We start from the raw sequence: 20,575 nt of genomic DNA, 5'->3' as shown, positions 1-20,575 counted from the left end.
TACCTTCCAGAGGTGGGGAAAACTCCTTTATAAGTTCCTGGATACTTTGAATTTTCATAATCAATGTAAAGTTGGCAAAAAGTTTCATTTTTTTTTTTTTTTTTAAATTTCGGGTTTAGGTGTCAATGTAAGAAACATTCAAACCTGTAGAGAATTTTTGTGAGTTTATTTGAGCCGAACTGTCCACAATTGCTGGGAAGCAAAATCTCAATGGATTGAGAAAATGTTCCAGAGAATGGCAGTTTCGCACCTTATTTTATACATTATAATAAAAAGAGAAGACAAAAGTGGGTCACATGAAATCCATTGGTAATAGATAAGGGAGGCAACAGAAAGCAAAGCAGGAGAAATCTCTGGGATTGGATAAAAAGTATAATAACAGACATATTTTTTCACTAGGTAGGTGCAGGATAATTAACAGTCAACAATTAACTCAGTAAGGAGAGGATTTGTGGTCTTGCTCTGTAGCAGCACCTGTTTTGAGGGTCTGGAAAAGAAATCACTTTGACATCCCAATACGTATGTTATCCTAGATGCAAAGAGGACAAGTTTAAGGTGAAAATTTACCTTCATCAGGGAAGAGTCTATCTAGCCTAGGACATGATTACCCATCATAAACTGATTTTAGTTAAAAAGTTTTAATCTCAGACCATCCTTTGTGGTTATTTTAGGTTTCTGAGTTTGTAAGGCCAGCATGCAGGCCTGCCTTGAGCTTTTCAGGTTTAGTATGTGGCCCTTTTTCGTCCACCTAGAGGAGGAGTACTTTGTTTTTTGTTAATTTTTGAAAGGGATAGATTGATAAGAGAGAAACATCAATGGGCTGTCTCCTATAGGGCCCCCCTGGGGATGAGCCCTACACCCAGGCAAGTGCCCCGAGATGGAATCAATTCATGGGAGGATATTCAACCAACTGAGCCACACCGCTGGGAGGGGGCTGGTGTTATATATGCATTTTCTATAAGAAAACTCATTGGTCAGCGCTCCCTGAATCCCAAGGGAGGAGGATGGGGGTGTGCGGTTCTGGGTCCTGGATCCTTCCATCCAGGAACCAGTGGTCCCTCCCGCACGCGGGGGTCGGGCAGAGCCCCTCCTCTGCACCCCCGTGAGGGGCCTCGGGGCCGCTAGCGCGCGGCCCAGCGTTTCTCTGACCCCCAGCGACACGTGCTGACGCCGTGACCCCCCGTTTTTCTAAGCGCATCCGGTGCACTCCAGGAGATCCGCCAGGTCCGCTGGACCGCGTTCTTCACTCCTCCCAGGCCCCCGCCAGACCGGACCCGGCTGAAAGGACGACCAGGCCTACAGGGGCCTAGGAACCTCCTCTCCCTCAACGCTCCTACAGCGAACGGTCCCCAACCTCGCTTCCCCCTAGGTGCTGCCCGCACCACTCCGGCCGGAAGCCAGGGGGCGGATCCCGCCGGTGGCCGCCCCGCCTGCTGACCAATCCTCACGCGCAGCTCATTAATAGTGAGCGTGCCGGCCCCGCCCTCTCCTTCTCGCGGCTCCGCCCGCCTGCGCAGACCCAGAGCGCGGCCGCGGACGAAGATGGCGACTGCCATGTACTTGGAGCACTACCTGGACAGTAAGCGCTCCCCCCACCCGCGTTTCCCCCGGGCCGTCGCCCGTGCGGGGGCCTCTCCGCCATTTCCCTCCCGCACGCTAAGAGCCGCGTGCGGATCCCGGGTTCGTGGGGCTTGTGGGACGGCCCAGGGGCGGCGGAGGCGGACGCGGATCGGGCGGGTACAAGGGTGGGAAGCGCGCGGGGGGTGCGGCGCCGGGTCCACCGACACCACCGCGCCAATTCTAGGTGCGTCACGGCGGGGCGGGGCTAGTGTGCGGTCCCACCCTCTCAGCTAGGCCCGGCTCTCCTGATAGGCCACGCCCTCACCAACCGGCCACGCCCCACATAAAACCACGCCCCGTCGAGTTCTAGCCTCCCCGAGTGGGCCCCGCCCTCCGCAGTCTGGTCTTGGTCCCTGGCCTCGCCCTTACTTGATTTGGGCCTGCCTCCCCCCAACTCAGGCCCCAAGATGGTGGTGAGCCCCAACCCCCTTGAATGCTGAGCCGGGCCTGAGGGCTCCGGGCCTGGGGTTCACGGAGTCGTTTCAGGGCACTGAGCCTCAGGTTGTGTATCTGGAAGATGGGTAGGCGATGCTGGCCTGGAGGGTCTCCCAAGATGCCTGCCTTTTTGCGGGACTGATTATGTGTTCAGAACTGATATCCATGAGGCTCCTCCAGCAGTCATCCTTCTATCTGTAGCTCAGGGTGGACCTCCTGACCAGATTGGTTAATTCCCGCTTTTCACGGAGGCTGAGTAGGTCAAGGTCACATACATTTGGGGAGTGTCTGCCTCTGGCTGGGGCATAGGACATCTTGCTGCACTGGTGATATGGTCACTCCGGCCTGGGCGCCCCAGGAGTTGCTGGAAGGAGACAGTGGGGATCAGCTCTCCCCAAGAAGGGGTTACCCAATTTTGGTCATTAGTTCTGCTCTCCTGGCCCATCCTAAGCGCAGGTCAGGTGGGAGAGCACCGGAGGGGAGCCCTCCCTTCATTGTCACTAGAGAGATCTGCACTCAGGTGCCTGCTTGGGAGCACTGGGGCTTGCCCTTTCTGTCCCACCATCTGCCCAGTGCCCCCTAGGGGAGGGTCTGAGGAACCTGAACAGGAAGTCTGGAAAAGGAGGCATCTGCTACTTTTTTTGTTTTGTTAATCCTCACCTGAGGGTATTTTTTTCCATTGATTTTTAGAGAGAGTGGAGGGGCGAGGGAGGGACAGAGGGAGAGAAACAGCCATGTGAGAGACACATTGATTGGTTGCCTCCCACACGTGCCCCAACCAGGGCTGGGGATTTAGCCTGCAACCAAGGTATATGCTGCTGCTGCTTCTTCTTCTTCTTCTTCTTCTTCTTCTTCTTCTTCTTCTTCTTTAAATTTCTTTATTGATTAAGGTATCACATATTTGTCCTCAACTCCCCCTTCCAATCCCTCACACCTCCCCACTCATGCTCCCACCCCCCTATTGTCCTTGACCACTGGTTAGGCTCATATGTATGCACACAAATCCTTTGCTTGATCTAAGGTATATGCTCTTGACTGGAATTGAACATGGGACCCTTCAGTCCGCAGGCAGACACTCTATCCACTGATCCAAACTGGCTAGGGCACTTGCTTGCTTCTTGAGCATGTCCTGTGTTCCAGGAAAGCAGACATGATCTCCATTTTCCTGGAATTTACTATCACATGGGCAGACAGATTATTTTTAAAGTTTTTAGAAAATTAAAGGCCACAAAGAGGCCCCATAAGTCTGGAGAGCAGGGAGTGGCCTGTTCTGCAGAATCCTGCAGAGCAAGGAGGTCTGGGGAGGGCATGGTGAGCCCTGAGGCTGTGGGGAGTTTTCATGGCTCTCTGGGGAGCCGAGGAGCACTGGGGCTTTAAGCAGCAGCTTCTAAAGATTAGATTGAGCTCTTGAAATGATCGCTGGCACATGGGGAGAGTGGAGGGTGGCCAAGACTGGACACAGGAGTCCAGTCAGGGCCGGTTGTGGCTGTGCAGGTGTGTGGAGACATTGGCCAGAGCTATGAGGATGGCAGCACAAACAGGTTAGCAGCTTTGCATGGGATCCTCCACCTGTGAGGTTAAGCATGTCCTGTTTAACCTTAAGTAAATAAACTTGAGTGAAATTAGAAGTTCAGTTCCTCAGTGGGTACTCGCCCATTTCACATGCTCAGTAGCCCAGTGTGTCCAATGCCCACATTTTTGGACAGCGTAGAGAACGCTTTCATCCTTGGATAAAGTTCTTTTTTTTTTATAAATATATTTTTATTGATTTTTTACAGAGAGGAGGAGAGAGGAATAGAGAGTTAGAAATATCGATGAGAGAAAATCATCGATCAGCTGCCTCTTGCACACCCCCTACTGGGGATGTGCCCGCAATCAAGGTACATGCCCTTGACCGGAATTTCAGTCCACAGGCTGACGCTCTATCCACTGAGCCAAACCGGTTTTGGCTCATCCTTGGATAAAATTCTACCAGCAGTACTGGTTTGTACTACCCAGTGCAGATTTCAGAGTAAGGTGGGGAAAGATCAAAGAAGACCCTGGGGTTGGACTGGGTGGCTGTGGTGGGGTAATCTAGACTGGAGGGTTTGGGGTGGGAGTCAAGAGACCATCTTTCCTGCCTCTGCTCGCAACTGGTTTCTGAATTCACCTGTGGCTTCTCCAGCGTTTGGCAACTACGGAAGTGTTGGCCTTATATCAGTGTTTGGTACTCACAAGCCACTAAAAGAGGGTATCTTAATCCTTGTCCTCTTCAAACTCTAGCAGAAAGAGAAGACAAAGTGGGCTTATTATCTGTCGACTTCAGGGTAAAAGCCTAGCAGGTAGATTTGTGTGCCTCTCCTGAGAAGTACATGTCTTTGTGTTTCAGGTATCGAGAACCTTCCTTGTGAACTTCAGAGGAACTTCCAGCTGATGCGTGAGCTGGACCAGAGGACAGAAGGTGGGCTCAGGCCTTCAGTACATCTGGGGAGAGGAGGCACCAGGATCCTGGGATGGCACTGGGTGACCAGCCTTTGCAGTGGGGCTGTGTGGCCTAGATCTAGGCTATGGCTTCTGATAGTGTCTAGAGAGAGTTTCTGATACTTTAAACCAGACTTAGTTCCTTGTATTCTTTTTTTCTTTTAAAAAAAAATATATTTTAGCCAAAACCGGTGTGGCTCAGTGGTAGAGCGTCGGTCTGCGGACTGAAGGGTCCCAGGTTCGATTCCGGTCAAGGGCATGTACCTTGATTGCGGGCACATCCCCGGTAGGGGGTGTGCAGGAGGCAGCTGGTCGATGTTTCTCTCTCATCGACGTTTCTAGCTCTCTTATCTCTCTCCCTTCCTCCTCTCTGTAAAAATATCAATAAAATATATTTAAAAAAAATATATATATTATTGATTTTTACAGAGAGAAAGGGAGAGGGATAAAGAGCCAGAAACATCGATGAGAGAGAAACATCTATCAACTGCCTCCTGCACACCCCACACTGGGGATGTGCCCACAACCAATGTACATGCCCTCGACCGGAATCGAACCTGGGACCCCTCAGTACACAGGCCAATGGTCTATCCACTGAGCCAAACCGGTTTCAGCAGTTCCTTGGATTCTTACACTTCTTCAAAACAGATCTGTAAGGATCATCCTTTCCATATCGTCAAAATATGTTACCTTTTCTTTCTTTTAAAAGACTTTCTAATTTCAAACTGTTTATGCATAGTTTAAAAAGTTAGCTAGTACTTCTTTTAAAAAAAATATTTTTATTGATTTCAGAGAGGAAGGGAGAAGGAGAGAGAGATAAAAACATCAATGACGAGAGAGAATCATTGATTGGGTGCCTTCTGCATGCTCCCTACTGGGAACTGAGCATGAAAAACACACATGTGCTCTGACCAGGAAATGAACCATGACTTCCTGGTTCATAGGTCGATGCTCAACCACTGAGCCACACCGGCCGGGCTACATTTTTTGTATACCTAGTAGTTTTTCTTGGAACCTATGTGACCACCCTCTGGGGCCACCACCCTGAATCCCACTTGCAACAGGTGTTTTCCCACCTCTAAACCAGAGTTAAGAGTTGTGTCTGTCCCCCCTGGATGTTTATGAGCCACACAGCATGTCCTTTGTCCCTTTTGTGGATTAATAGGTAGTGTTCTGTGAACCAGCAGCTAGTTCTTTAGGTTGCTGGAGCAGAGCTATTTATTCAAGTGAGGACTGGACATTTGGGTTGTTTCTCGTTCTGAAGTTATGGTGTTTTCCCATGTGTATCCTGGCATCTAAATCTTTAGGGTGGGTACCTAAGAGTAGTATGCTGGTCTTAGGTAAGGTGAGCACACACTTCATTGTTCCGATAGGGACTTCTACGAGTCAGAGCAGGCATGATGCATGCTCCTGGGACAGCAGTCATATGCAGAACTGTCCTGGGCACCTTGCCCTGGCCGGAGCCTCTGTCCAGCTCCGAGGTGCCACACTGTCTGTAGACACACTACACTGCCTGTGGACATGTTGCCTGTGGAGTGCTGTGCCCTTGTGTCCCCACCTACAGTACTCCGGGGTGCTTGTCAGTCACTTGCCGACACTTGATGTTGTCAGGCTTCATTTGTTGCCAGTCTGGCAATGTGAGCCTGTTCTGGCATCTCCTGCAGGGACTAGCTTTCAGCCATTTTTCTATTAGATAAGAAAGCGGAGATTGACATCCTGGCTGCGGAGTACATCTCCACAGTGAAGACGCTGTCTCCAGAGCAGCGGGTAGAGCATCTGCAGAAGATCCAGAGCGCCTACAGCAAGTGCAAGGAGTATAGCGATGACAAGGTGCAGCTGGCCATGCAAACCTACGAGATGGTGAGAGACCGGGCGGTGGGCTGGGGGCTGGGGCTTGTGGGTGGGGAAGAGCTGCTCAGGGATCCCAAGGCCAGGGTCAGCTGGGGGCTGAGGACAGTTTAGACTCTGGCGGAGTGATGCTTCCAGAGGAGGTGCAAATGGGGGGTGTCATTCACCCCAGACTGTGAATGCGTCTTGTTTTCTCTGCTCTTTTGCATATTTATTTAGCTGGGGAAACAGTCCATTGTTATAAATAGATTTTTTAATAATTTTTTTCAAAAGGAAGTCACGTTTGCTTTTTTATTTTTAAAAAAATATATTTTACTGATTTTTTTTTTTTTACAGAGAGGAAGGGAGAGGGATAGAGAATTAGAAACATTGATGAGAGAGAAACATCGATCAGCTGCCTCCTGCACACCCCCTACTGGGGATGTGCCCACAACCAAGGTACATGCCCTTGACTGGAATCGAACCTGGGACCCTTCAGTCCGCAGGCCGACGCTCTATCCACTGAGCCATACCGGTTAGGGCTTAATCAATTTTTTGGTCATCTTTAGAAAAACTCCTAGAATTTGTGTCCTGTTTCCTCTCAAGTAAGCTTCTTCACTCAGAGCTCTCACGGTGGCCTGGAGTCCTTTTTCCAGGAGGCACATGCCGTATGGCAGATCTGTCATCCTGCGGGCCGTCCCTGACGAACACCCATGTCCCCCATCAAGCAACAGTGACTTCTTAAAAATCTGAAGTAACTTGAGTTTGAGAAAGAATACTCTAAAAGGAGACCTTAATGCTTGCATTTGGGATTTTGATGCCCCAAGTGCTATATCTTTGGAGTATGCAGTCTGCTTTCTGAAATATTGGCTTTGGTCAATTTTCATTGAGTCAGATTTTTACTATGAGGCAAAATGAAGATTGTGATTCATTTCTACATGTGGAAGGTGCTGTCACTCTCCCTGGTGGGCTGTGACTTCAGGATGGGAACAGGCTCGGCTCCTTTTGCTGCCCTGATTGCAGAGCCTTCTCTCCCTTCCTTCCAGCTCATCCATAGCCAAAGCACCAGAGGATTTTTTTTTTTTTTTTTTTTACTTTTTTCCTCAAACATCCTCAACCCTAGTCCATTGTGTTTCACAGCTCTCTGTCTCATATTGCCGATCATGGTATTTCTTGAGCAGGATCTATTTGGTTGAGGTGTCAAAAAGGACCGTCTTGTACACTCTGACACAGTGGTCTCGCTTTAGCAGAACTTGTTAATGGAAGGCTCAGGTAGAGGCTTAGATAGCGCGGAGTGGTTGGCTGGTGTTGGGCTGTGACTCCAGGCTGTTTACTTTCATGTTAAATGTGACTCGATCGTGTGTGCAGGTGGATAAACACATTCGGAGGCTCGATGCAGACCTGGCGCGCTTTGAAGCAGACCTGAAAGACAAGCTGGAGGGTAGCGACTTTGAGAGCTCTGGAGGACGAGGGTTAAAAAGCAAGTCTGTCCATTTTTCTTTATTTTGTTACTTTTAACTATGGAGTTTTAAAGAATTGTCTGATAAATATGTTAGGAGCCTGTCGGTAAATACCATATTTGGGTAAACCTTGTCCTGCTTTAGAGAATTCAGTGACAGTAATTGAGTCTTCACTGTCTTTCAGAAGGTCGAAGCCAGAAAGAAAAGAGAAGTTCCCGGGGGCGAGGCAGAAGGACCTCAGAAGAAGACACTCCAAAGAAAAAGAAGCACAAAGGAGGGTGAGAGGCCTTTTTCTTTTCTATTTTCCCCCAAAGAACACCATTAGTATTTGCTAGATCTAAACACCAGGGACAGCCACCCTTGAGGAAGTGCTTACCACGCTCAGCGTGGCTATAGTTAGTTCTGTGGACTTTTCGTGTGTCAGTCTGTCAGTCCCTTAAGCCGCCGAGGTGAGCAGCGTGACTCCCAGGGAGTGCACCTGCCCCTGCCTGGTGGCCCATGTGCAAGAGCGTCAGGCTGGTTCCACAGCCCCTTCTCGGAGCATATGCCTGCGTCTTGAGTAACGTAACAGTGTGTAATCGGGCTAAGCCCCTGTTTAGTAGCTGTCTATGTATCAGTTGATCATTTTATATATAAACATATTTTGTATATATCCCTTATTGTGTGATTGCATTATTAAACACACATCATTTAACTTGACCTTGAAGGTGTTTCATGTAAAGCTGGCCACCTGACGCCCTCCCCTGTACTGTAATGTTGCTTTTCAGAAATATTCAGACTAAAGACAATATGGTGAAATGCCAGCTGGCTTTGTGGATATGATTCTGACAGTTTTTTTATTGATTTTTCACAGAGAGGAAGAGAGAGGGATAGAGAGTCAGAAACATCGATGAGAGAATCATCGATTAGCTGCTTCTTGCACCCCCCGCACTGGGGATGTACCCACAACCAAGGCACATGCCCTTGACCGGAATCGAACCTGGGACCCCTGTCTGCAGGCCGACGCTCTATCCACTGAGCCAGACTGGTTTCAGCGAGTTAGATCTTTTTTAAAAATATATACTTTATTGATTTTTAACAGAGAGGAAGGGAAAGAGATAGAGAGCCAGAAACATTGATGAGAGAGAAACATCGATCAGCTGCCTCCTGCACCCTCTACTAGTGATGTGCCCGCAACCAAGGTACCCTTCAGTATCGAACCTGGGACCCTTCAGTCCGTAGGCTGACGCTCTATCCACTGAGCCAAACCGGTTTCCACTGAAGAGTTAGATCTTGACAAAAAAGGAAAATTTTTGGTTATTAAACCTGGTGTTCAACCTTTCATCTTTTAAAAACACCCAGATGCCAGCCTTTGTATTGTAAAGCACTATAGGAATGTAGAGCATGACACAGAGCAAACATAGTGTGATGAGCTGCTGTGAGAGGCATGTCCTTTGACATGCCTGTCAGAACCATAACCTCCTCACTCTGCCCAAACCAACATGACCCACATATACAGTATATATGGTATATGCCCTACTTGTTCTTTATAGTTTTTTTTTTACCCCATGAGTATACCCTTGGACATTAAACTTTGAGATGGACTTTATTAAGGACTAGAGGCTGGATACATGAGAGTAGGCCTTTGCAGCCTCAGTGTTTGCCTCGATCCCATGGCTACAGCCCCAGCTTTGTCTGGACCGGGCAGTTGTTCTGCTGTTTGGTTGTTCAGTTATATTATGCTTTTATTATTATAGAAGATAATTTACATACAGTAAGATGCTCTCATTTTAAGTATATGGTTTGATATTTTTTCTAAATTATGGAATTATTTGGGCTTTTTGTATCTTTTTGAGTCAGTTTTGGTAATGTGTCTACAAAGATTTGTAGTTTCTTGTAAGTTGTCTGACGTATTGACATCAGGTTGTTTATAATATTATATGATTCTTCTAATGTTGTAGGATTTGTATAGACGTCTGCTCTTTTAGACCTGACATTGGTATTTTATGTCTTCTCTCATTTTGTCTTGATTGAGAACTAGCTTTTGGTTTCATTGATCACCACCCTCCTCTTGTCTTCTTTTGTATTTAGAGAGAGTAGAAGAGAGGGAGGGGGACAGAGAGAGAGGGAGAGAGAGGGAGAGAGAAACATTGATGTGAGAATGGCACATCGATTGGTTGCCTCTGCATGCTCCCTGACTATGTGGGGCTGGGGATTAAACCTGCAACCCAGGTACATGCCCTTGACAAGAAATCGAACCCAAGACCCTTCAGTGTGCCGGCCGATACTCAAACCGCTGAGCAACACTGGCCATGGCACCCTTCTGTTTTCTATTGCATTTATTTCTGCTCTTATTATTTCCTTCCTACTAAGCTACTTAGATTTACTTTGCTTTAAAATATATATATTTTATTATTGATTTCAGAGAGGAAGAGAGAGACCCAGGCACTTGCCCCTGACCAGGATCGAACCTGGTCCTTTGGTTCGCAGGCCAACACTGAGCCAAACCAGCCTGGGCTTTGCTTTTCTTTCTCTAGCTTTTTAAGATAGAAGTAGCTTAGATCTTTGATTTTCAGATCTTCCTTTTCTAACAAGTATTTAAAGCTGTATGTTTTCTTCTAATTTCGGTTTTAGCTACATCTCACAAATTTTGATATATATATTTTTAAATTCCATTCAAAATATTTAAAATGTTTCATGGTGGTTTATCTTTGACACAAGCTTATGTGTGAATAGGTTTCTCAGTTTCCAAGTAATTTGGGATTTTCCATGTAACTTTCTGAATTCAGTTTCTATTTTTGTTACGATCAGAGAACATTTCTGTAATTGAAATCTTCTACAATTGATTAAGACTTGTGTTATGGGTTTGGTTTGTCTTGCTAAACATTCCATATCCACTGAAAAGAATATGTATTTTACTGTCGTTGGGTGGAGTGTTCTATAAATGTGAATCCAATGGCTAGATTAATAGTGTTGTTTAAGTCTTCTGTATTCTTACTGGTGTTCTGTTTAGTTTATGAACTATTGAAAGAAGATTGTTGAAATCTCCAACTCTAATTATAGATTTATCTGTTTCTCCTTTCTGGTCTGTCATTTTTGCTTCATGTATTTTGAAGCTCTGTTATTTGGTTCTACATGAGCATTTAGTTTTTAAAAAAGTAATTGACTTCTTTATCATTATGAAATTTATTTATTTATTACTTGTAATGTTCTTTGTTTTGAACTCTGTTCTGTCTGCTATTACTACAGCCCTTCCTACTGTCTGATGGTGAGTTTTTGATGGTGTATGTTTTCTTTTTTAGTCTTTTACTTCCAACATGTGTATGTTTTTGTATTTAGAGTGGGTTTCTTGAAGGCAGCAAGTAGTTGCGTCTTGCTTTTCATCTAATCTGATAATCTCCGCCTTTTTGTGCAATATTTAGATTGTTCAGATGTTTACTATAAAAACCTACACACATATTCTTCCTTCCTGCTCCTGTTTTTGGTGTTATTGTCAGAATTTTTTCTTCTACGTGTGACAAGCTTCACAATATATTAGTGTTATTATTTCAGGTCAAACCATTGATTATCTTAAATAGATTTTAACCCATTGTACGCCATAACATCCTTTTTAGGGGACTCCAATTACATGTATGTTATTTAGCTTGACATTTTCCCACAGATCAGAGAGGCTCTGCTTAATTTCTTATCTGTGCTCAGTTTAGATAATTTCTATTTCTTTGTCTTCAAGTTCTTTTCCCTTGGTGTCTAATTGAATTTTAACCTCCTTTAGTGAATCATTCATTTTCTATATTTTCTTCTCAAGTTCTATTTGTTTATTTTTTATTATTTTTATTTAGTTATTTAAAAAAAAATATATACATTTTGTTGATTTTTTACAGAGAGGAAGGGAGAGAGACAGAGAGCTAGAAACATCAATGAGAGAGAAACATCGATCAGCTGCCTCTTGCACACCCCCTACTGGGGATGTGCCCACAAAAAAGGTACATGCCCTTGACTGGAATCGAACCTGGGATCTTTCAGTACGCAGGCTGAGCCAAACCGGTTTCGACTTTTATTTAGTTATTTTTAAAAATATATATCTTTATTGATTTCATATAGGAGGAAAGAGGGAGAGAGAGATAGAATCATCAATGATGAGAGGGAACCATTGATTGGCTGCTTCCTGCACACCCACACTGGGTATTAAGCCCGCAACCTGGGCATGTGCCCTGACCGGCAATTGAACCATGAACTCTGGGTTGATGCTCAACCACTGAGCCATACTAGGTGGGCTGTTTCCTTGCCTGGCCATGCTGTCTTCTGGCAAGGCAGGAGCTGTGTGTAGCTTGGAGACAGTTCCTCCTATAGCCCCCACATCCCAGAGCTTGGATGAGCAGCCACCCCTGCTGGAGGGCTACTTGCAGTGTTTGGGAGGGGCTCCTGTCACTGCCTGGGGAGGGATATCCCCTACGTCCACGGGCATTAGCTTGGAGGACAGCTCTGGTGTCCAGTCAGCCAGGCTTGTTCGAAGGACAGGATTGGCAACTTCCTATGTGCTTCCCTCCAGGGGTAGCATGAGCGCCCACCACCCTGGAGCCCCTCCACCCTGGAGCTCCCTCTGGTGAGATTGGAGAGGAGATGGTTCAGGACTAATTCCCAGCCCTGATTGCTGGCGAGTTGGTGACCTTGCCAGGTGCTGCCACCCACATCTGGCCCGTGCTCTTGAACACAGAGTGACAGGCGAGGGTCAGGGGGCAGCTGAAACAATCTGCAGGCCTGCTCAAACTGCCAGACCTGTCTGGGTGGGATCCCGCAGGGTGCCTGCTCTGGGTGGGGAGGAGAGGCCCTTGGGGGCGCAAGAGGGTTGACCTGGGGTGAAGGTGAGTCCTGGGAGCAGGTCCTATCTAGGTGGAGGGACTGAGACAGGATGGCTTCATGTGCCTAAGTGGGCTGGACCCCGAAGCCGGAAGGTGAATGTGCCTTTGCCCCCACTACTAGTCGGGTACCACAGGGCAGTGTGGTCCCATCTAACTGCTGCTCAACACTGTTGTGTCCCTGCAGGTCGGAGTTCACTGACACTATCCTGTCTGTGCATCCCTCTGATGTGCTGGACATGCCTGTGGACCCCAACGAGCCCACCTACTGCCTCTGCCACCAGGTGTCCTACGGGGAAATGATTGGCTGTGACAATCCAGATGTGAGTGTTGGGCATGCTGTGGTGGGGTTCTGCCGAAAGATGCGGGGCCTTGAGATGGGAAGCCGGACACTGTGGCATCCCCCTTTCCCCCCCATAGAACCCTGGGTAGAGTCCTGTACCAGCTGGGGAGGGGTGAGGGGACGGTGGGATGGGGAGGGGGCAGACTCTCTGTGTCTGGCACACAGCAAGCCAAGTGCTCACTGCAGCTCTTCCCCTCTCCCCTGCCGCCTTGCAGTGTCCGATTGAGTGGTTTCACTTTGCCTGTGTAGACCTGACCACGAAGCCCAAAGGAAAATGGTCAGTATGGGGCACTGCTCTATCTCCTTCCCAAGAATGAGGTGGGGATGGCTGGGCCTAGTAACCTTCCCTGCTCTGGCCCTGGGGGGGTTTGGGGATCTGGCTGTGTCACACACTGGTCCTGTGAGCCTGGCCAAGTCAATGAGGGTAATTTTTTAAAAAATATATATTTTATTGGTTTTTTACAGAGAGGAAGAGAGCTAGAAACATTGATGAGAGAGAGAGACCGATTCAGCTGCCTCCTGCACACCCCCCACTGGGGATGTGCCCACAACCAACGTACATGCCCCTGACCGGAATTGAACCTGGGGCCTTTCAGTCTGCAGGCTGACGCTCTATCCACTGAGCCAAACCAGTTAGGGCCAATGAGAGTCATTTGCCCCCCACTTCACATGAGGCATCTCCTATTGTATTTGCGAAACACCTCCATTTCTGTTGTTCTATATAATGGCCATTCTGACTCTTCTGAGTGAGGTAGAGATAATCCTAAATAAGAATGCGAAATGAGGGATTCTTTTCTGCTGGGGAAGCTTTCAGAGAAGATGAGGAACGCATTATTAAACGACTGGGACCAGGTGGGTGGGCGCCTGACCAGGTGCCTAGTCAGGGACTTACATGTTCTGGACTGAGCCCATCCTGTTCTTCATCCTGGTATTCACTTGTCCCTGTGATGCCATTTAAGTAAACACCTGGTTTTGTTTAGTTGTGCTAAAGGAAGGCATGTTCTAGGCCAGTGTTTCCCAAAGTGTGGTACGCGTACCCCCAGGGGTATGGGAAGAGTTTGGTGGGGGTACGCGTTGCACCGGAGTTCGGTGGGGATATGCACTGCACCGTGCTTGGCTGCTCCTAGTTCTACGTTCTCATGAGTACGAGGGGTATTCAGCGTTATGAAAATTATAGAAGGGGTACACATATGTCAGAAGTTTGGGAAACACTGCTCTAGGTTTTAGCTGTGGAGATGTCACCCTCCCAGTTGCTGTAAGTAGACGGGGATAGATGCCCTGAGGACAGTCTGCTTTATTCTGGTCCTCAGTGGATGACAGCAGGCCGGGTGCGGTACGCAGTGTCTCAGCCTGTGCAGTTGTCCTGGCAGGGGCTCCCTGGCCACCCGGACACACCAGCAAGTCTGAGAAGTGAGGCAGCAGCCCTGACAGTGCCCTGTGGCGTGGGTGATGGGAATGTGATGGGACTGTGGTCAGGGCCCTGGCGGATCAGGGCGGCCCTGTGGGCTAGAGGAGGCTGGCCCACGGGGCAGGCTTGGCCTGTGACGACGGGAGCTCCTGAGCTGATGGAAGGGGATGAGGCAGGAGGGGTTTGATTCGGGTTTGTTTCTGGACATGTTATGTTTGAGCTGTTTGTGGAGCTCCTGGTGGAAGTTTCCTAGCAGGCCTTGGAAAACAGTTTTGCCTCTGGGAGAACAGGCAGAGCCCGGAGGCATGGTGGGGACCCAACCCGGCTGTCCTCCTCCTGATTTATTTGGGGTCTTTTTATTTCTATTTCTATATATTTGTATTGATTTCAGAGAGGGAGGGAGAGGGAGAGACAGAAACGTCAGTGATGAGAGAGAATCATTGATTGGCTGCCTCCTGCATGCCCCCCACTGGGGATTGAACCCACAACCCGGATTTGTGCCCTGACCAGGAATTGAACCAGGACTTCCTGGTTCATAAGTCAATTCTCAACTACTGAGCCACTGTACTGTACTTCTTTGTGGTCGTTTTAGAGATCACCGAGTGTACAGGCTTCTTGGTCGGTGAGATGTGAGCTGATTGCCGTGCTTGTACTGTGTGTGCTGGTGCTGCTGCTTCAGGGCTCAGCCAGGGCATGGGCAGTCGACAGGCAGGGGCCAGGGGCAAGGGTAGGGCCAGGGGTTAGGCAGGACTAGGGCAGGGGCCAGAGGGCAGGGTAGGACCAGGGGTCAGGCAGGACTAGGGCAGGGGCCAGAGGGCAGGGTAGGACCAGGGGTCAGGCAGGACTAGGGCAGGGGCCAGAGGGCAGGGTAGGACCAGGGGTCAGGCAGGACTAGGGCAGGGGCCAGAGGGCAGGGTAGGGCCAGGGGTCAGGCAGGACTAGGGCAGGGGCCAGAGGGCAGGGTAGGACCAGGGGTCAGGCAGGACTAGGGCAGGGGCCAGAGGGCAGGGTAGGGCCAGGGGTCAGGCAGGACTAGGGCAGGGGCCAGAGGGCAGGGTAGGGCCAGGGGTCAGGCAGGACTAGGGCAGGGGCCAGAGGGCAGGGTAGGGCCAGGGGTCAGGCAGGACTAGGGCAGGGGCCAGAGGGCAGGGTAGGACCAGGGGTCAGGCAGGACTAGGGCAGGGGCCAGAGGGCAGGGTAGGGCCAGGGGTCAGGCAGGACTAGGGCAGGGGCCAGAGGGCAGGGTAAGACCAGGGGTCAGGCAGGACTAGGGCAGGGGCCAGAGGGCAGGGACAGGGGCAAGAGCAGGGACCGAGGCTTCCTCAGGGCCTATTCACTAGTGTAGACCTGGTCTGGGTGATTACATGGCAATCAGCTGCCTTCTGATAGAGAGCTCAGGAGGGCTGAGGTGGACAGCAGTTTGGACTGTCCTTGTGTCCCCGTGTGCTGCCATGGGCCAGGAGTGACTGAGAAAGCGCTCTGTGTCTGAGACTCTGGGACTTGCTTGCGCAGGGTCACCTGACCACAGTCTGCAGGTTGGGCCGGAGCCTGTGGCCTGCCTGGTCGGCGTGCACGTCATCCTACACCCACACTAGGCCACCAGCTCAACAGCAGGTGCCTCTGTTTTGGTTAAGAGGAATGCTCACGTCTGAAAAGCAGTTTGTTTGATGTGTATCTATGTGAAGACAGCCATGCTAGGTCGAGTGACTTGCTTAGGAGACTTTTCCTGGGGGGAGAGCTGTGCACTGTGTGTGTGGGTCTCTCTTCTGGTTCTGGTGCTGTTTCACCCACCGGGAGGCAGGGTCTGGGCTCCCGAGTGCTGGCGGGAATCTGCAGAGGGCTGACACTGTCTCATCATAGGTTCTGTCCTCGGTGCGTCCAGGAGAGGAGGAAGAAGAAGTAAGGAAGAGGATGACACCGAGCCCGAAGAGCAAGTTGATACACTCCTTTATTCACGTTGCAATATTTGACCTTCATCTTAAAGCTACCTTATTTTGAATGATATTTAATAACTCAGTGGCCAGTTGTAATTCTGGATATTTCCTAAAACCAACAAGAACCCACCTGATACCCTGTTTGCACAGAGGAGGGATCTTGCCACAGTGACTTAGTTCTCATGACTTTTTGTACAGACCCAGCACCGAGCACAGCAGCCCCACCACCCCGAGGACTCCGTGGGCGTGTGCATGCGGTGTGCTGAGTACGGTGGGACGTGCCCTCTGGGAGCAGATACTGCCATCACTTTGCAGCTAGAGGTGTGAGCCTTGTGTGGCCTGCAGTTTCCTGGGCTTCCCCTGAGAGCCCACACCACTCTGTGCACACTGGCCGCGCCCAGTGCACGGCTGTGTGGCCTGGTGGGCGTTGCCGGAAGGCACCCTCCCGACTCAGGTGCGCTCGGAGCTCGCGGCTGCGCAGGAAGGGCTGCGCCTCCCAGGAGCTCTCCGTGGCTGTGCACTGCCTTCTTACCTGGACTGCCGGTTTTCCCCTGAGCTTTCACTGCCCGGAGTAAACCGCCCTGGATTGGCAGATGGGCTGTAGGTGACCATGACCAGCACCAATGAGAAACAGCGTAACAGACTGGCAGATGTTCCATTTCTCTGGGAATTCCGGATGTTTTTACTGTGAAGATGAAATTATTGTAATTGCATGAAGTCTGTCTGTGAAGTGAATTTAGTCTACCAAGAGCTGATTTTGAACCTGCTTCTGTTACACACTGGGTCAGCACTTTGTCTCCCAGAGGACTACAATTATGTGATGTGATCTGTGAATTTGTGCCACAATAGCAGTTCTGGAACAAAGCTAGGAAACTAGAGTGTACTTTCTGTTTAAGCAGCATTCACCAAACTGGTTTTCAACTGTCTCTTTGGTACTAGCTGGGGACATCGCATACGTTTGGTATGTTGAGATCCACTTGTGAAGGTACCTAGAGTGGGGCCTCCGGGAGTGTCCCTGGACTCTCCAAGGCCCACCCCGCATGATTCAGACAAGTCAGGGTTTCTTTTGCCAGAAAAAAATAAAGATCCAAGAGATAGAATCGAGGTGTGAAATGCCCAGCTTCAGAAGAATCTCTGTGCGGAGTGTCCTCTGGAGTGGCCCACCTGCTTCCTTCCAGTGGCCTCCTGTGCCACATCCTCTCCGAGCCTCGTGTTTCACCACGGAGAGGACATAGGGCAGAGGAACTGGTGAAGCTGCATCCCAGACCAGCCTCTCCATGCAAATGAGTTAATATTTGGCAACTGGGAGCAGATATCAGAGGACAGCTGGGGTCCAGCTGGAGTCTGTGGCCCTTAGTGGGTCTTACCCTGCACAGAACGTGTCCGACTGCTGTCCTTTCTAGAGCCACTCGAGGGAGCAGGACTCGCTTCCAAATGACTGCTGGCTGGGGGGGGGGGGGTCACTTCAGCTTGTGTGCTGTGGTTAGGGTAGGGGTCAGCAGCTGCCGCAGCCTGTCCCTGCTGGCTTCCAGGCTGATGCACTGTCTCAGAGCCGATGTCTTCTTGCTGCTCAGGAAGAAGTTGGGGGCGCACCTGTAACTCAGCTGCACTGGAACACGAGGCCCGCTTGTATTTAGCAACTTAGCTTTTACATACAGGTGTCTAAAGATTGTGAGGGATCAGTTGTGGACATTTTTTTTCCCCCCTCTTTTTATCAATTTTTGTGGAGAGGATAGGTAAGTACATTAAGTTTGTGATGATTCTTTGGAAGCGAATTTAATATTTGCACTTCATCTTTAAACACACTCACTTGCCACTGGAACACAGTGTGTTTGTGGATGCAGGTTAATGGCTGGCTAGTTTCAATTGGATGAAATGTGGATGGCCTGGTTTCCCGAGGCCATGCTCATTTCCTGAGAATGAGACCAACTTCTGTCTTAAGCTTTTGTTTAAAGTTCAATGTTGTCATTCTGCTTGTCACTGTGCAGCGTCCCATGTGCTGACTTTTTGTAAGTTTCTGTGCTTACCTGTTTCTAGTGTTTACTTTTGCCAGTGACAATAATATTACCAAAATAATATGCAGACAGCTTTGAAAAAATGGAAATCATGAGCATGATAGTAAGGTCCCCTGGGATGTTTGGAGTATGCCTGAACGCCCTTCCTGACCATTAATACCGTTGGAATCAGGAGGACAAAAGGGTGGCTTTCTGGTTGAGAAAGAATGTCAGGCCACCTGGCTGGCTCTGGCCCTGATGGCTGGAGCACCACAGTGATGTGCTCCCCACAGCTTGGCTGCCCTCGTCCTGGGGGTGGTTCAGGCTGGAACCCAGTCTGTGCCTGCCAGGTCCCATCTCTGATCCTGAGGACAGCTGTGGAGCCAACCCCAGCCCTCAGGTTGCAGGGTCTGGGCTGGGCCCAGCAGGTGAGGGTGCGGCCTCCATGGCTGGGGTTTACTGGTAAGGGAAGAGGTATCTTGTTCAGAGTTAAGCAAAACCATTTTTCTTATTCTCAGTGCTATTTTCAGCTAGCATTTGAGAAACCCTGTTTTCCAACAGGACACATCTACACTAACAGTTTTTTAAGCTGAGCTCTGCATCTCTGGCTGTGCTAGCGGAGCTGTTGGCTGGGCTGAGGCCTGAGTGACTGTCCCCACTGTGCAGGCTGGGCCCCAGGCAGGTGGATGTGAGACTGGACTAGCCAGGGCCCTGGAAGCCGTGTGGATGTCCAGCCATGTGTGGTGAGGTGCATGGGGATGCCGGCCAGCCTTGCGTCAGTGCTGTTCCAGGGAGCCACACTGCACTTGCCTCCTGACCTGCCCCTGGCAGCCCCTGGAAGGGGCCGCTTCAAGCAATAACTGTCCACATGCCACAGCCAGGGCCTGCCCCGCACAGGATTCGGACACTTCTCATGGGCATTCTTGAGTTAAGGTTTTCCTCCATTTTTAGTGAACAGTGATTAGTTGTCATTACCTGTGCTGAGAGGCATTTCAAGTGAGAAGTCTAAAAAATGTTCTCATTCAGGAGACAGTCCTATGAAGTTTCTTCCTTCGTATGTGTTTCGTGGTGGTCACTTTTAGCCACATTTCATCCAAAAAGATGATGCAGCTTTAACATGAATGTTACATTTTATTTTCAAGGAATTATTACCTATGTTCCCTTTGTAAAGGAAAGATAATATTGTAAATCTTTTTATTAAATAATGTAAAGATGTATATCTGTATTTTTTGATCATGTTATAGATTATGGATATATTGTTTAATAAAGTATTTTTTTGAACAAACAGTAGAGAATGCATCATTTTGGGAAATGATAAAACTTCAGCATTGTGTCCAGAGGTGGTGAGTATATCTTACGTTGAATTTTGAAGGGCCAGGTAGAAGTATCTGGGTTGTCCTGTCCCCTCCCTGCCAAGACAGTGATGCAAAGGCAAACACATTCCTGGCAGGAAGGTGCAGTGGGATGCACTCAACGCCCCCAGTTTATCTGTGGGAGTACAGTTTACAGAGACAGGTGGTGACTCCAGCTGCAGCATTGTTGCCAGAGCACGTCCGTACGCTTGGCACTGGGCATGTGGCCAGTGGTCTGGCAAGGACCTGGCTATTCTTGGCAAAGCCATCAATGCAACTCTGGAATTAGGATTACATGAACACTCTTACCATCTGCAGCCTGGCCACAGACCCTCATCGTTGGGACATAGAAGAGTATCCCTCCTGTGGGCATCACTGACCACACGGAACTGGAGATGCCTCAGTAGGACCCCTACTCGGCACCAGGACTGTATGATCAGGAAGGCAGGCAAGTTTAATTCAGGGTGCTGGAGGGCCCAGGGAACAGTAATTGCAGGAAACAGCTACCACCCCTAATCCTGGGGGCGCCAAGGGAGGAAGCTGGAGTTTCTGGATCTGACAGCGTCAGGGAGGGGACTGATTAGGACTCTGCTCTGAGAGGGGCTGGCCTCACAACTGATGGGCAAGTGCTCTTAGGCCAGATTCAGCCACCTAAGGAGTGGGTGCTACCTAGCTTCTGCTGGTGGAGAAGCAGCTTAGGGAGGGGATGCCCGTGGAACTGGGACTCAGACGTCTGGGGCGAGATGTCTGAGGCAATGGGGTGAGGCTGGGAGCTGGCACAGGTGCCGCAGGCGTGAGGCCATTACTGGGATGACAGAGTCCATCGGGCTCCTGCCCCGTCTCCGAGCTGCCGGCGGGGCGGGTGGAGTCTATGCAGCCGGCCACACAGAGCTGTGGGCGGCCCGGC

The 20,575-nt window shown here is 49.5% G+C and overlaps 1 protein-coding gene across 1 annotated transcript; it reads left to right on the top strand.

Moving 5' to 3' along the window:
• The first annotated feature begins 1,505 nt into the window (after positions 1 to 1,505).
• On the top strand, positions 1,506 to 19,601 carry ING5 (inhibitor of growth family member 5). Its single transcript, XM_084892623.1, has 8 exons — positions 1,506 to 1,579; positions 4,424 to 4,495; positions 6,209 to 6,375; positions 7,711 to 7,822; positions 7,987 to 8,080; positions 12,825 to 12,960; positions 13,196 to 13,257; positions 16,249 to 19,601. The coding sequence occupies exons 1-8, from the start codon at positions 1,543 to 1,545 to the stop codon at positions 16,289 to 16,291; spliced, it is 723 nt and encodes a 240-aa protein (XP_084748749.1). The 5' UTR covers positions 1,506 to 1,542; the 3' UTR covers positions 16,292 to 19,601.
• Positions 19,602 to 20,575: the final 974 nt, after the last annotated feature.

Source organism: Pipistrellus hanaki, assembly GCF_964339955.1.
Source record: "Pipistrellus hanaki genome assembly, chromosome: 8".
NCBI lineage: Eukaryota > Metazoa > Chordata > Mammalia > Chiroptera > Vespertilionidae > Pipistrellus > Pipistrellus hanaki.
The sequence above is the reverse complement of the archived record's forward strand: the minus strand, read 5'-3'. Positions and strand labels throughout refer to the sequence as shown.